Here is a 16,591-nt window from a genome sequence, read left to right as displayed (position 1 = left end):
ACACTTAGAATGATTCACAAGTTGCTATTCACAGAAAACACAAGACTTCACCATGCAAACCCTCAGCTAAATCACAGGCCTGCAAACACACAGCTAAAGCTGGCGGTGCTGTCAGGAGGGGAGGGGTGAAGAGCAGCTTGATTGCAGTCAGCTGGTGCTTTTAAAACCCACAGACTTCTTCAACTAACCATACAATTTTAGAAATATTTCTTAATTCCAAATCCTTCTGCTTCTCAACATTCTGCCATTCTGCCATGCCATGCTCACATTGTACCTTCAGACTTTCCCGACTGCCGATAATTATTAATACAGACCTACTGGAAAAGGTGAGTAACGTGGTTGTTTTACTAGAGAAATGTGCAGTTTTGATCATCTGGAACATGATCTATGCCTGAATCTTAAAAAAAACAAAAAACATAGAAGCACGAGCATGTATAGATTCTAACGTGGCTCTTGTCGGTTGCTAAAGGAAGAGAAGGAAATATTAAAGCAGCGTATGCAGGTGGCGCAGCTCCGCCAACCCGACAGGGGCCGTTGTCACATGGCACTTTCACATTCTCTTAGCTATTGTGTGGAAAGATGGGCAACCAGACAGCTTTATATCAGTGATCAAATTCAGACAAATAACCAACCAGAGTGACAACTACTGGGCAGTCAGTGCTTCCGGTGTACAGCCATGCATGCCTCAGATAAAAAAATACAGCGTCTGTATCCTGGAACAATAAGTCTGACAGGACTGCAGCCATTATTTCTTTAGGAAAGACCGTTTTCAGCAGGTGAGTTTTTGTTCAGTTTTTAACAAGCTTTACTGTTGCTCCTTTTTCAGCTCCAATATAAGAGAGTCTAAATCCTCCTTCTGGAACATTCGCAGTGATATAGTGACAGCATGTTGCACCTTAATGAACGAAAAACGTGATTTCTTCTTCAGGTTAATTTCTGAGATGTGGATGAGACATTTATTTTGATATCGAACTCTTACTGTTTGCCAGTTATCTTGTGATGTACCAGCCTCATTATAGTCACTAATGAGAATAAAGACTCCCAAGTCAAATTTGAAGTTATCAATGTGGTGCGCAGCTGTGAGTAAACACTGATTATACTCCGAGCTCATGCTGCATATTTCATGGAACAATATTCAGCATCAGCTTTGACATAATTTTGTTGTTTATATTTAACTGAGATCATCATGTTGCCAGGCAAATCTGATCTTTTTCTTGTTTTTTTTAATGACGGTGAATTATGGTTGTTGTGATGCAAATTTACAGTACCAGATGTATAAAATACGACTTTATCCAGTGGTGGTGTGTGGAGATGTCATTATCTGTATATAAGTACTGTGTGTATGAATAAACAGTGTATGAATAAACAGACTGGAAGCGAGATAGGAAGATATAAGTCAACTGAAACCACAAATCAAATTCCGTTCAATATTTCATCAGCGCTTTCAAACCATCATATCCCCGCCACCGGCGCGTAGAGGAGAAGGACTCGCTCTATCTGATGAAATTATCATCATCGTTTGTCGAAATCCAAGATAATATGAAACAGCGTTCAAGAATTGCAGCAGTACTTTATGATAATAACTTCTAATAGTGCTTTTCCAAATCCATGTGACAGTGATTCCAGATTGGCTGGTTTTCCACCAGTCAGAGCTACATTTGCTCACACTGGGGTTGGAAAAAAATAGAATTGGCTAATTCACATATTGGCTTATTGGTAATCAATCGGTTTCTTTACAATTAACGTTCAGGGAAGGGTTGATTGTGGTTGGGCTGGACGTGAATCTGCGCCTGAAGAAGCCGGGGCCACATCCAGGCCACGTAAGATTTTAGTTTGGATCCATTTTTATAAATGAGGCCCCAGGTATTTGGGGATGAACTTGGGGATATGGTAAATCATCACTTTTAAATCTTACTCAATAAATAAGGCCCATAAACATCCAAAAATTTGAAGATATTATTGAAAATCCGCAGGACAGCTTTAGTGGAGTGTAATTTATGAATGCCAATAATTTGTCCACAACTTTTTGATGATTTAAGATGAGAAAGAGTTTAAAGAGCTTTAGTCAGGTATGACTCTCTCTGGGAGGGTCCCAGGTGTAGTTATAGTAATTACTTGAATAACGTAGTCTAAATAAACACTTTAGAATAAGGGCACATTAACAATTGTAAGTTAATTCTTAGTCATATATGAGAATTTTAAATAAGCATGAGTTAAACATAATTAACCATTTATTCATGTTATCTGTGACCCTTATTAAAAAGTACATGTATCTTTTAAATAATATGTCATCCTTACGCAAACCCCACCTAAACTTCCCGGTTGTTTTCCATCCATCTTTGTTGTAGCTTGTAATGTTAATATTAATAAATGATTAGTTAAGTGTTAAATAATAGTCAACTAAGCATTAACTAACCATTATTAGTGTACCGTTATTGAAAAACGTTAGAATGAATTTCAAACCCTCGTGTCTGTAATGGTCCCATTTCAAATTGCTCCACCTGAGAAAGAACCTTAGACGAAAAACAGTGTCTGCCACTAGCTCTGACCAGCAAAGCCACTTATTGGGTATAAGGTACGGTGACCTCTGGAGTTCAGCACAAAGTCATCGGTTAGACCTTGCCCTTGTATCCCATTTGCCAATACAGTATGAGTGAGGAGTGTAACGTGGCAAAGAGAGAAAATTGTATGCATCATTAGCCGCTGAAGCTGGCTGTACTACATTACCTGAACTAGACACAAATGTCAATGCCCTGAGGCTAGAGGTCACTTTCCACGAACAAGGGGGTTAGTTCCTGTGAATGTCTTTGATACGTAACAGTGCATCATCTAGAGAAATCATAAAATACATTGTTTCTCAAGTTTAATAGCAGTGCCCCTGCACAAGTCCACTGTCCGCTGAAGGTTTAATGAAGATCTATTCACATCGATATTTCAAAGATATCACATCGTATTTAACTACATATGGGACAGCAGAGACCTTACATATAAACAGAGCTCATATAAAGTATTACAATATTAATCTTCTCCTCACCACTAATAACTTTCTGAAGCCAAATGACCTGAGGGAAGGCCGGATGAAAAATCTGTCCTCGGCTATGTGATTGATTAGCTTTCTTGTTTGTAGATGGAAATTAAGATGTCAAATCAAATTTCTGTGGAGAAAATGCCCGTTAATGATGTTTTCGCCCTACGAGTTCGATGCGGGTCGAGAGATGATTTGTTGCATCTCTGATAAAATTAGAGAGAGGAGACAGGGTTCTGCTGTCATCTGCTTCAACAACAGAAACCGCTTAATCAACACGAGCAGGAACAGAGGGGATTTACTCAAATGGAGGACATAATTCTTCAGTAGCATCAAGCCCTGTCTGAGGTAGGTAATTGCAGCGAAGACGATAGCTGGAGTCAGTCAAGTTGGTCTTTGCAGGCAACGCCCAGCTGTGTTTTCTCTACAGGTCAACACATTTTAGGCGGATGAGAGGGCAGAGAAAGACAGAACTATCCCAGGAATGCATTAAGATGTTTAAAACAGATTCAAAGAGATGCAGAGTGTAATCTAATGCTGCTGACCACATATGCAAGCAACTCAGCAAAAAAAAAAACATAGTATTGCGGCTTGTCTGCCTCTTTGACAGACAGAAGAGATAAGCGAGGACAGCGAGAGCACTTCTGGGGTCAGAGATCACAGTGCATTTGTGGTTTAAGTAAAGCCCATCTTGCAGAGTGCTGATGCAAGCATGTTTCTCTAATATGGACACGATCCACAATCTTGTATTTGAGTTATTTTAATCTGAAAAGGGCAGAAATCCAATATCGGTGGCGGCTCGCTATAAGAGATGAGTGAGCAGAGTTATGGTATTTTTAAGCGTGGATGATGTGTGGCAAATAGGAAACCAGTCGGTGTGATCACGTAGCAACAGACTGGTGACAGTGGAGAAGTTTTCTTGTCTGACTTGTTCACCTGCGTGGTGTGTAATCTGCCACTCACGGAGAACGCATCAATTCCACCTTTGCATCTCACCTGTTCATGGAGTTATCTTCTACTTTTGAAATGACAAGATTATAGTAATAGAGTCTTTAGCAGAATCTGTGGGATATCAAATGAGCATTAAAATTGGGTGCACAGTCCAGGATATTGGGGACGAGTTCTGGTCTGATTTGCCCCTACTGACAATTGAGGGGGCGTTTTGGATTTGAGTCTCATCAGAACTGATTTGCCCAAAATAATCCAGTAGTGTGAAGGGTTTTCGAACACAGTCTTAACCTTTCTGACTTGATTGGGGACATCCCAACCTGGGAATCCTGTAGTGTGAAAGGAACAGCAATGGAATATAGAATAGAAACCCACAATAGCAGGAGAGCAAGTTAACTGGATGTTGCATAACGTTAGCTTGTAACTACAGCTAGCACGAGCCCCATTTGAGATTAATGATCAAACTTTACTTCCAACTCACAGTACAAATTATGCTCATGCAGTCTTCTCAGCCATGACTTAACCTATGTTTTTTTGATGACAACTGTCTACTTCCATGTTTATTTTTTCCCCTTAGAGTCTCATTTGTTCGCGCTAGTTTCTATGAGCTTCCTGGGAACCGCCATCTAAAAACATGTAGGTTATGGTTTCCCCTTGATTGAATCATCTTGTGTGTATGCTGTTATTAATTCATGTTAAAAAAAAAAACAGTTAAAATATTTTACTATATCTGTGGTCTCACATGCTTTTAAAAATAAGTTCCTAGTGTGCACCAGTTATTAATAAATATCCCTCAAAAACCAAGAGGGTAGGAAATGAAATGAACAAAATGAAAACATTCGGTAAGGCTTCAATGAATCTGCAGATGCCCGTAGGCCACTATACAAAATGCAACACTAGACTGAGATTGATCATAAATATCAAGCTAACACAGAAGAAAACCTTTTAATGTTTTCCACAATATCTGATTGAAGTCTGGGCTCTAACATGCACACACAATGCTCAGGCAGATTCTGAGTGACTTTCTTTTCTTGTGATTGATCAAATAATCCTACGATGCACCATGTTTCCTCTTCAAGGAACTCTTGAAATGAGCAGATACAGAAGAGTAGAAGCAGCGGCAGGTAAATGGAGGTGAAGGGCAGTGTGTGGAGTCTGTATTCGTGTAGCTCTGGGAGGCTTGCTAACAATGATAAACAGGTAGTGCTGTCCCATTTGTGGTACAAGAAGGGAACCTGCATACGGACACCGTCATAACTCAGTTCTTTTCATCCATTCAGATGAAAATCCAACCCCGTCATCGGCATTCAGAAATTATCTGACAACGTAGAGTAATGACACAAAGCTTCACACACTCACATGAATACATATGACCTCATATACAATACACAGGAATGAACAGACATGCAAAAACGCTACACAGATGTACTCTGTCTGGAATGTATTATTACAGTCCAAATAGATGGATGGACATTCCACTGCCTCTCTTGCCCCTGGCTTTCTCCATCATTTTCTGTCTTCTCATTTAATCTCATCACTATGTGGATTTCCAACAGCGCACCCCCCTGTGTCTCTTTGCATCAGATACCTATCCAGTTTGAGTTTGGGTCTTTCGGACTACATGTGTTGCACAGTTTCATGAATGTAAGTAATTCAAGTGAATAAATGAGTGTGGAAAAACAAACAAACGTGCTTAGATGAGGTGCTATTGAGAAGTAAGATTTTAACCCAAAACGGTGTACCATCACTCCCGTAGATCACATCCTACAGCAACATAATACAGAGACAGTATAGCACTACGTTGACGTGGAAATATTTCGACGTTAACAGGATTAAAATGTGAGCAATGATCAAATTAAGTTGTGGAGGACTGCAATCTTAGTTGCATTACTGAAAAGCATCAGCAGAACAAGGACCAGGTTGAGGGACTTGAATATCTCCACTCCGGCCTTGGAAAACCTCAGGACCCCCCAGTCAGAGCTGGTCAATGTGGCCAGGGCAGCCTCCACAACCTGACTTCACATCAACAGTTGAAGGTGGATGGATGTGCGTTATAGACAGCAGTCCCACTGCATTTTTTGTAGCGTTCTAGGATACAAACTACTTTACAATGCAGCTCCATCTTCCAGCAAGTCTGAAAAGCCCTGCTGTAAGTACAGTGTTTGCACTATCTGAAGGTAACTGATGTACTGTGGGTTTGTGTCCTCTGTAATTTGAAATGTATGATCTGTAGTGGAAATATGAAATGGGAATATAAATGCAATATTCTAACTGACTCACTGGAAATATTGTCTTAGACTATGGTCTATACGCTCTGTGTGAAATTACCCTATGACTGTCTATAACCATTTGCACGTGAAACACACGGGAATACACACGTTTGAAAATGATCTATTAATCAGTCTACTGGCAATGGAGCAGGTCCACACACTACACCGATAAAAGCCAGACCATAGCAAATCCATTAAAGTTTCAAAAGGATCCCTTTAAAAAACAAATTGGGAACAGACAATCTGTGAGCTAACCCATTAGCCCAACTTGGCTAATAATAGACTATGAGCTAAATAATGGCACATGTGTTGACAGCCGGAAGAGAGTAAGGCCATGGAGAAAAGCATTAACTCCTTTGAGTTTGACCGCCAATAAAGTAGTCATCACTTTATGTGCCGGAAAAAAATAAAGGAAAAAAGAAAAAAACAGAGAGGCTGTGAAAAGCCAAGAGATCAGAGGAAAAAGTGGGGCAGGTGAGGACATGAGCTTTTCTCTCAGCCTGGGGATTAGTCATGCATCCACTGTAACAGGAGCTGATTATGATTCAGTGTCACGAAGACAAGGATGTGTTAACATTGGTCATTAAGCATGAACACACATTAGTCATCATATCTTTGTTTTTTTCCAGTTTGTCGTTTTATATTCATTCTCCCTTTTATTTATGCACAAGCACGTGCACCCCACACACACACACACACACACACACACACGCACACCCGTTTATTATTGAGCGGATACCATGACCATAACAGTAATATTATAAGTCTATGTGATACCTCAAATGCAGTAATGAAACTTTATGATGTACATTAATTTAGAATCCATAGCTGATTTAAAAAAAAAAAGAAAAAAACATTCATAAATTGTAATTTGACTATGAGGATATGATCAGCTGATGCAATTTTCAAACTTTCAATCCCTCGCTTTTCATTTATGAGAAGCTAGACTAATTTGCCAGCACATCACTATGTGGTCTTTTGCTAAGTTTTAATGCTCAAAGTACATCGAAGGAAATAATTGTATCCCCACGTTGTATAATTGATATACAATAATGTGAGGAAACTAGTGCACTGTATAATTAGGCATTATTGATTTTTAACTCACTTTCTCCACTCAACTCATTGCCCCCCTTCCCTTGTTCCTCTCTCTTTTTTCCTCATCGCTTCCAGCAAAAGTGGCATAAACGATGACTTTGGTTCATGATAAAAGAGTGTGTGTGTATGCATGTGTGAGTGTGTGTAGTTTATGTTCCCACTCATGCCTGGATCCAAGTCCTTCCATTTCACCGCTCCTCCCTACTCCCTCATTGCCTCCTATTGTGTATTCACTGTAGTGGCATCTGGTTAATGGGCCTCTTCAGTAGAAAGTCTCTTCCGTCTTCTCACGCAAAGCTTCTATGTGCTTGTTTTTTAGTCTTTTTATTCCTTTTACTTTTCAGGTTGTCTTGTTCAGTATGCAATCGGAACAGGGCAAAGAATTTTACCGCATCTGGGTTCATTCTGCGTCCGTGTGTGCAGTTGTTGTTGGAGTCAAAGAGATGATCTTGGACAGTGGAGAAGTTGATATTACCTATTGGAGGGGTTAGGAAAATGTTCTCTCTTACTGGAGTTTCATCCTCTTCTAAAACCTGAAACTGAAGAACATGTGTTAGTGAATCCCAGCAGTGATTTCTGAACGCAGAATAGAAGAATTGTCTTCTGGCTACCACATGACTAATTAGGCTAAATGTGTGTTAAAGGGTCTGGGAAGCAACATTCTGTGTGCATGTCTGTTTTGTGTGTCCTCTCTTGTGGACACTGGTTTATTTAAAATCCGCTTCCAAAAAAGGACTTGGTTTTGAAAAATGTTAGCCAAGAGTGAATCAAAGATGAGCCCAGCAGGGGGTTTCTTAAGTGAGCTGGCAGAATTTGCTCACTAGGAATGCTCAGTTAGCCATGCTAGCAAATCCCTGAAAATACAGATGTCACCAATTTGCTCAAGAAAATGTCAAGCTCGTGTGCTGCTTTTGAAATAGCAGATCACTTTTTGCAGGTTGTTATATATTATAAAAAGGTATCCATATTTTTAAGCAAACATAAGGCTCATTTCTAAAATATGTTATTGTAAAGAGTCATGAATGGTTAGAGCATCTTTTAAAAAACAAGTAAAGAAAATTATTATTTTTAGTTTTTATATTTAGAGGATGTGTTATGACCCTCCTCATACAATGGATACGTTTTGCACATAATGTGATACTTGGTTGCAAAATGTGAAAATTTCAATAAAAACTGTAATTAAAAACCTAATTATGAAGCCTGCCAGAAGTGAAAGTGTCCTCATAACCTTCTTTATCATACTTATAGGCTTGACATAAAATTACTATTTTTTTATTCATTGAATCTGCATTTATTTCCATAATAATTATCATAATTATACGTTGAATTAAGAATATGAACTTTAAAAGTAGTTACATAGACACGGCTACACTACAGGACAATTAGTGTATCTCTAACTGTGTCTGACAATGTCACAGTTTCAGTGGTTTGTTTCCAGATTTTTTTTTTTTCAACAAAATACCGATACTATCTTGACAAATGGTTAAGTGACACTGAGAAAACACTTTATGACGCTGAAGTTGGGAAAAAGACAAACTTTATGTCTCCTAAATTATGGAGCTGATGTGAACTTGAGCTTCCTATCACCCCAGACACATGGTTTTTATGTCTTCATGTCTGGAATGCGCTGTTGAATCTTCAATTGTAAGGCAAAGGAAATGTGTTTTCCAGATAACATTACAGTGGCAGTAAGACTTGGCTTGGGTTGTGATTGAAACAATACTGCACCGAAGCCGCGCTGAGCCCACCTGTTTGTTCTTCCGTAATTGGATTCTGCTTCATTCCATTTGCCTTAATGCTGATGCATAATGCAGTGTACTGAAGGGACCAGCCATTACCAGCTAGGGGGACAGTGGTTTGGAGGAGTAACCTGACCCCCCAAACCCCCCCACCCCCACCCACACTACCACTCCTGTACTCATTCTCTTGGACCCATTGTTGGGGCCTCTGTCCCTCAAAGCAGCTACTTGCTAATGAAGGATGGATTGATTTTGGGGGCTGATGGGAACCAGAATAGCAGGTGTTGATGTTACAGACAAGAAGAACAATAAGCTGGCTCCCTGTAGCATGTTAATCCAAAATAAATAGGCACTGGCATGGACTGTTTGGTCCTGGGTGGAGGGATCCTCATCAAACAGCCAGTACGAGGTGCTGCGTCCCCCCCGCCCCCCCCCCCAAAAAAAATAGAAATAAAAGGAGCTTAATCTTTTATTTGTAGTCATTTCAGTGCAGGGACACACCTCAAGTCTTCAGTCACCACAGCGTCCATATCTACAATAATTAAGCCTGATTAGTTGACTTTCCTCACATTACTGCTCTGTATTTGCAGCGTGGGGTGCAGCTGAGGTGAGAACCTCCTTCATCAGCACGCAGGCATAAATTGTTTTCTATCTCTTAGGACTTCTTTTTTTTTCATGTGTAGGAGGTGGACAGCATGTTACAGGTTGAATGTCTAAACATTACAACGGCTTCATTTAACTGTCATCAGCCCTGGACTCCCACATGCTCTTTACCATTTTCATCAGGCCCATACTTCTCTCATGATCAGCTGCCTTTGCTAAGTGGCTTGTGTCGATGGCTGTGACTCAACTCTGCCCACAACGATGATGAAGATAAGACATCTGGGGGTCGTGTGTGTGTGTGTGCGTGTGTGTATCTGTGAGTCCATGCTTAGCCATGTACACACTGGCAGTATAGAGTAATGGTGGAAAACAGAAGTGGAACAAGAAGGAGTGACATAAATTGTGTGGGTATTAGCGCATATATATATATATATATATATATATATATATATATATATATATATATATATATATATATATATATATACTGTATGTGTGTGAGTGGGTGAGCAACAGTGGCCGATGTTCATTAGTGTGTCATCGCTTGCCTCAACACCAAAATAATAAGGTCCCCTCTCTTTCTTCCCTTCCCCCCTGTCCAAGAATGCAAACTGAGCTGTAAAAAGGAGCATCTGATCTCCAGTCACCTCACTGGCACACTGACACATGACTAAGACACAGATAACAGTTGATGTAGCGACAACATTTAAATGCTGAGAGGAATAGCGAGAGAACGAAAGGGAGCTTGATGAGCCGCAGTGAAGACATTGCGAGATAAAGATGAACGTGTATGTATTTGATAAGGAACTAGCTTGTGGATCTCATGTTAAATCAGGACTGGGAAACCACCAAGAAAGGGTTAGATTTCTACTCATTCTCTCCCATAGTTCTCAGTCAGTAATTATCATAATGGATGAATCGGGTACAGAGACGGCTCGCTGCTGTTGTCACTGCCTCAACATGCAAGAGATGATTGGACGCTGATGAGGACGATGTGTACTGAGACACTGAATGTAAAACAGTCTGAGGACAGGAAAGATCAAAGAACTGCAAAAACTCTGATTAAAGAGGACAAAACTACAAGAGATATGAAAATTTGTATATACGTTTGTGCGTGTGTGTGTTGGTGCACGCATTCTGCTGCTGCACACATGATGAAGCACGTCAGTTGAGCTTTGATGGGTGAATATGGCCATGGTGACAGACGAGATGAGAGGGTGACACAGCTGGGAGCGAGGGAAGGCAAGGGAGGGGTTAGGTAAAGGTTCACTAGAGAGGAGTTGACAGATCCCAAATGGTCGCCTTTGGAAATGCTCTGCCTCATTGCATCAGCTGTGGAATGATCCACCGAGGACATAAAATGATGCCCGAAAGACAGCTTAACGGACAGTCTGGCCTCTCTGGAGCTGAGAGCTGAAAACCGAATTGAAACTAGTTTATAGTAAATAGCACTTATATGTCAACATATACCATAGACCATTTCCATTTAATACAAGGTCCTGACACAGGGCAATAATGTATCATTTTATACTTTGGCTATCCATGATGGATGCACACAATATGCTTTCACCGGGCTCCTACTGACATGTGTTTGACCCCCATCCTTGTCCACAGGAGACAGCACCTGGTGCCTCGCCACAACACCATTAGTGGTCAACCACACACAAACACACACACACACACACACACACACTAGGTATTTTTAGAGTGTTTCATACAGCCGCTACGGTAGTTAAAGCTCAAAGATTCACACCTCACAGGCTTCACAGGAAGAGATCTATTTCCTTCAACCCTATGCACGTGCAGCATACACATCCAGGATCTTGTGTTTTCTTTAGTGTTGAGGATCTGATAGAGAAAAAATACAATTATATTGATACAAATGATTCTTTTCTTTTTTTTTTTAAGTCTGAACCAAGTTAAAAGCGACAAAGTTCCATCATGCAGTTGAATTTGCACACTTGAAATCAGGGCTCCACAGATATGGGATGCTGATATTAGACAGTAATGGTTCACCTTGTTTAAGAAAAGAGAATTCAATATAGAAGAGGGAAATCATTTTTTGTGTCATCTCTGTGATATAACATCTCTGTAATCCTCAATTTATTGTGTCCTTCGTCTTTTTCAGCCTCCACCATTGCTGAGAACGGGAAGAAAACATGCCTGAAGCTCAAAGTTTTTGTCCGAACATCAAGTAAGTGCAACGCAAAGCATTGCAATGGAGCTTGTTGAAGTTCACGTTTAATTAATGGCTCTGGTTACCTCTGTGTTAACTATTGCTCACTTTCCACTTTTCATTCATCACAAAAATGCTTTACTTGCTATGAAAATGTTTTTTTTTTAATCCAAAACATTAAAAAAAGTGATGACAGATGATCACATGAAATGAAAGCCAGGCCCGTCCATAACCTCATCTGAATGTTGCCATGAGCTTTGTTGCTTGAGATGTTTTAATATCAGTGCTGAGAGGGGGGCTTCAAATGTCACTAACCTATTTGGCATATACCTCTAATGATATTTCATTCTCCCTATTTTTCCCCTATAGCCAGCTGTGTGAGAACTATAGGCGTACATGACCGTGTTTTTGATGTAAACGACAAAGTAGACAATACATTAGAACCACGAGGTTAGTATGGCTTCCTGCTTTTTTATTCTCTTCAGTATGATCTTCATACATCTGTAGACGTGTGTTCTGTACCTTTCTGATGCCATATATGTATGTATGTATATATGTATTATATATACACACATATATGTGCTTGTTCATACAGCATGTATGTGGGATGCTTTCTTAAAGATGTGCATGTGTACAGAGTTTCATATTTGCACTGATTCACCAGAATTTTCACTTTCAACTGCATGTTTCACCCAATTTGACCACATCTAATTATTATGACCCACATAGCGTGTCAGTATACGTCGATGGAGAAACAATACATTTTCCACATTTTTATTTTCTGTTTCACTCCTCACTGATTTCCTGTTTGGCTCTGTAGTGCAGCATCGATTATTTTCAGTGCTCACAACACACTGCATTTTTATGTCTTCATACGTGAGTCAAACTCAGTCACTGAGCTGGAACATTCAGCACATGCTGCAGTCTCATTCCCAGCACCAGCTCACCCCTGTGGTCTTAAACAACACAAGACAGCCTCACTGGGAATATATGTAACTAAAGGTTAAATATGGGACACTGTGGTTATATCATTCATTTTAAAAATATGGCATTCTGTTTTTGGATGTGCATTCCATTAACGGTAAGAAAACACTTCCACATCCTTTACTGGAGTTAAAGTAGAACTCGCCAGATAAAATAGTACACTCATAATCTCCAATTAAAATAATCCTTAAAACAATACTTCGGTTTAAAAGGTGAGCTCACAAGTACGCATTTCCACCACCGCAACACTTCTTAGTGACTCCAGAATGCAGAAAGAGCCAGCCATGTATATGTAGTTTAAGACCAATGGCGCCTCATAGCCACCAACTACAAACTGTTGAAAAATGTCCATTTAGAAACTCGCATGTGCAGGGTGTGGTATAATCCAGGTCTTCTCTATTCAGCTGTGTGCTCAGTAATCCATGGAAAAAATCACTTTAAATAAAGGAGAGAAGGTTTTGACAGTGGGTTTATCGAAGCATCAGATGTAGAAGTATACAGTGTATACTGATGCTTGTGTATTCCAGTGCTTGGGAGCAGTCAGTCCTCGAACCCCTGACCTCTAAAGGTCATGCTAAATTGAAAGAATGTCTTCGACTTCTGTTGCTCTGATTACATGCTCATGAAGTTGGCAGGTTTCACATTTGAAAGTATTTAATCATTCTATGGAAAATCCTTCTCTATAAAGTAATTTTGGATTCAGATAATTCAGAAATGTAACTGAATCAAAAGTACTTTGAAAAGTCCCCTAGAATACAGAGCACAGATTTCTCAACACTGTAAGTAGATACAGAACTCGAGTAAAAGCACCGACTTAACTCTTTTGGATGCCCACCCTCGTCCCCTTGTATCTGGTTTCCTATCCTGCCTGAATCAGCTGCTTTCTACCTGGCATGTTTCTTTTGGCTCATTTTCTGTTTTACTCTCTTTAAGGGATGAACGTTAGCTACATATCTACTGTCCTCTTCAACCCCACCACACATAAATAGGCATGCTGGTTCTCTTATGCAACTGTCCAGTCCTCTGTTCTCTCAGTCTGTCTGTCTGTCTGTCTGTCCTTTGCACAGTTGAGCTACTTTCCCATGGTGCAGCAGGGACAGTGCTGCTCACAGTAATCACCTCGGAGAATGAATTCAGGAATTGTTCTGACACTGAGAGTAGAATTATTGTTACAGCAGCTGAAGTTCATATGGCAACTCAGAATCCACTATTACAGAGTGAAATGCCTTTGTAAAGTTGATCAAAACTGTATGAACAAAACATGACAGTAATACGCCGATGTTGTTAGAAGTATTGTCGTGAGTTATTTGCATATTTCTGTGACGTGCTGTTTGCATTTTGTATCATAAAAAGCAACATATATTTTTTTCATATTTTATTCTTCAGATGACACCAGCCATGAACCAGCTGAGCCTTCCCGAAGCGACGAAACAAACGCTGCAACGCACCTGCAGAAATCAAGTCAACTTCTGGTTTTGTTGCTGGTCTGCCTAGCAGCACTCTTCACTTTATAGCGCCTCCCTCTGTCTTAAGAGGGCTATTACACCTAGCGTGGCCTGAATCTGCCCAGGGTTGCAGGAAAAGGGGGTGGGATTTGGGTGGATTTTTGTTTGCTTGATTGGGCATCGGAGCAGGCTTCCCAAGGAACCCTCTATTTTTTTCAGAAAAAAAAAACAAAAAACAAATATTTAAGTGGTCTTTCTCCATCTGTGAGTGAAAAAAGTTGATGTTGGAAAGCGGGAGAGACAACTCCCCCTCTTTAACCTTCAACTAAGATGCCAAATCCCGTTTTTTGACACTTAGTGATTCTTATTTTCCCGTGAGTTTTTTAACACTGCTTTACATCTAATTTAAGTCATCGCAGCACTGACGTTTACCCACACAAACACACACACATACATCTGCAGCGCACACACTCACACACACACACACACACACACACACACACACATGCTTCTTAGAGTCAATACAAAAAAAAAAAACATGCCTCCAGCCTAGCAATAGCAGTAGGGTTTTTTTGTGCTTCTTTTAGAAAGTTGTATTCAGTAGCAACGTTACACGGTAGGAAAGTGAAGATTCTAGCTCTTAGAAAAAAGACTGTACATATACAAATAAACAGTTGTCCCGAGACCTCTCAAGATGCCTTTAATAGTATCTCGATCATGTTCTGCCGGGTGTTTAGATTCAGAACCTCTATTTACAGGCTGTAGTTACAGATTGAAAAATGAAGATGAAGGAAAAGATCTGTAATAGTTTTAGCAGACTGGAAAGCACAGCACTGAGAAGAAGAAGAAGAAAAAAAACCCACCAAAAAAACATTAGAAACGTGGAATGCACCTTAGCCGGCTGAGTTCCAGGTCTTGGTTTAAATGTTAGCAGCCCAATTTTCTCTTGAATATGTCGTTAGGAGGATAAGCTACTTAGAGGTTTGAGTGAGCTACTGGAAAACTAACTTGTCGAGCATGCAGGTCTGCTCAATAAAACAACTCTCCAAAAGCACTGGCTTCACTCTGAATAACAAAACAGCTCAATTAAAACCCCCAGCAGAGGCTTTTGTGAGCCGCTGTATAAGTTAAGATTGAGTGTCGATATCCTTTGAAAGTCGATCACACAATTTCACGGCAACGGTCACAATCGTTTTGTGCAATATTTACTGAGCTGGGCAGCATTTGTTCTCCATGCAAGTAGCAGTCAATATTATTACTCATTTATATATGTGCATCAACAGCTTCTTTTTTTTTCCTTTACCCCCCCCCCACCCCTCAATATTGATTTATAAAGTGATTCTTCACTTACAGCTACATTGGACACTTTATCTAAACCATTCTTTTTTTTTTGTTTACTTTGCCAATCGCGTGCAAACGGTGGGAAGAATCACAAACATACTTTTTTTTGTTATTAAAGATAGCCTCGTCAAAATATTACACTCAGTATATCTCAGCAGACAGTTAATGCAACATTTACAGGATTGATGTACTGCTTCAATTATAGGAAAGCACATTGTGTGAACAGAGAATCTATCAGTTTAATTCAAGGAAACGCTCAACCTGTCCAGCCAGGTTTATGTTAGCACTTACGTTCAAAAGGAATTCACTGTGTAATAATGATATTCAGCTCCAACAGATGCGCAGGGTGAGAACATAATAAAAGCTTTTATGCCTTTTTTTTTTTTTAGAGATCTTTTTTCATTGCTTTCAAAAAACTAAAGGACAGAGAGAGAAATTAAGTCTGCTGAAAGCTGACTTCCTGTCAGAATTGGGTTGTGTAAGAGGAACACACCACCGACAGAAAGAGAGCAAGAAAAGGAGCGTCCACCTTGGGCTCCTTGTGTTACTGGTTTAAGTGACTCTTTAATGAGGTTCAAAATGACAGGCATGTGGACCCCATGTTGTGGCAAGGGGAGTTATTTCTGGTATTAAAAATAGATGGTGAAAGGCTTGGGGGGTCTCGGGAGGAGGAGGAGGGTTGGGGGTGTAGATTTCCACTTTGTGGTGGGGGGGTTTAAAGCACCAATGACCTTGCATTTTGAGAGAAGTGGCGAGTGAAGGATAGAGGAAGAATTAAAAGGAGAGACACAAACACAGGAAGAGATGGAGAGACATGGGGAGGTAGCTGTGATCAGAGTGCCTAAAACAAAAACAACAACAAGCCATCCAACACTACTGGATAGAAAAACAAAACAAAACAACAACAAAAAAAACCCACCAGATCAGATGACAAATTTTGTTCACAACCGGGGGGCATGGCTCGT

At 40.1% G+C, this 16,591-nt stretch overlaps 1 protein-coding gene across 2 annotated transcripts in view; it reads left to right on the top strand.

Moving 5' to 3' along the window:
- efna5b (ephrin-A5b) overlaps nucleotides 1-16,289 on the top strand; it is a 97,056-nt gene extending 80,767 nt beyond the window's left edge. The window contains exons 4-6 of one of the 2 annotated variants that reach the window (XM_086206416.1): nucleotides 11,809-11,874; nucleotides 12,226-12,306; nucleotides 14,227-16,289. In XM_086206416.1, coding sequence (XP_086062542.1) covers nucleotides 11,809-11,874; nucleotides 12,226-12,306; nucleotides 14,227-14,354 — 275 coding nt within the window. In that variant the 3' untranslated portion in view covers nucleotides 14,355-16,289. The remainder of the gene's footprint in view (nucleotides 1-11,808; nucleotides 11,875-12,225; nucleotides 12,307-14,226) is intronic. The other variant, XM_086206417.1, reaches the window with a different exon arrangement.
- Nucleotides 16,290-16,591: the final 302 nt, after the last annotated feature.

The sequence above is a fragment of the Aulostomus chinensis genome, chromosome 6, assembly GCF_037954235.1.
Source record: "Aulostomus chinensis isolate RoL2024-O1b breed Wild chromosome 6, RoL_Achi_v1.0, whole genome shotgun sequence".
Lineage (NCBI taxonomy): Eukaryota > Metazoa > Chordata > Actinopteri > Syngnathiformes > Aulostomidae > Aulostomus > Aulostomus chinensis.
This window is presented reverse-complemented; position numbering and strand designations above follow the sequence as displayed.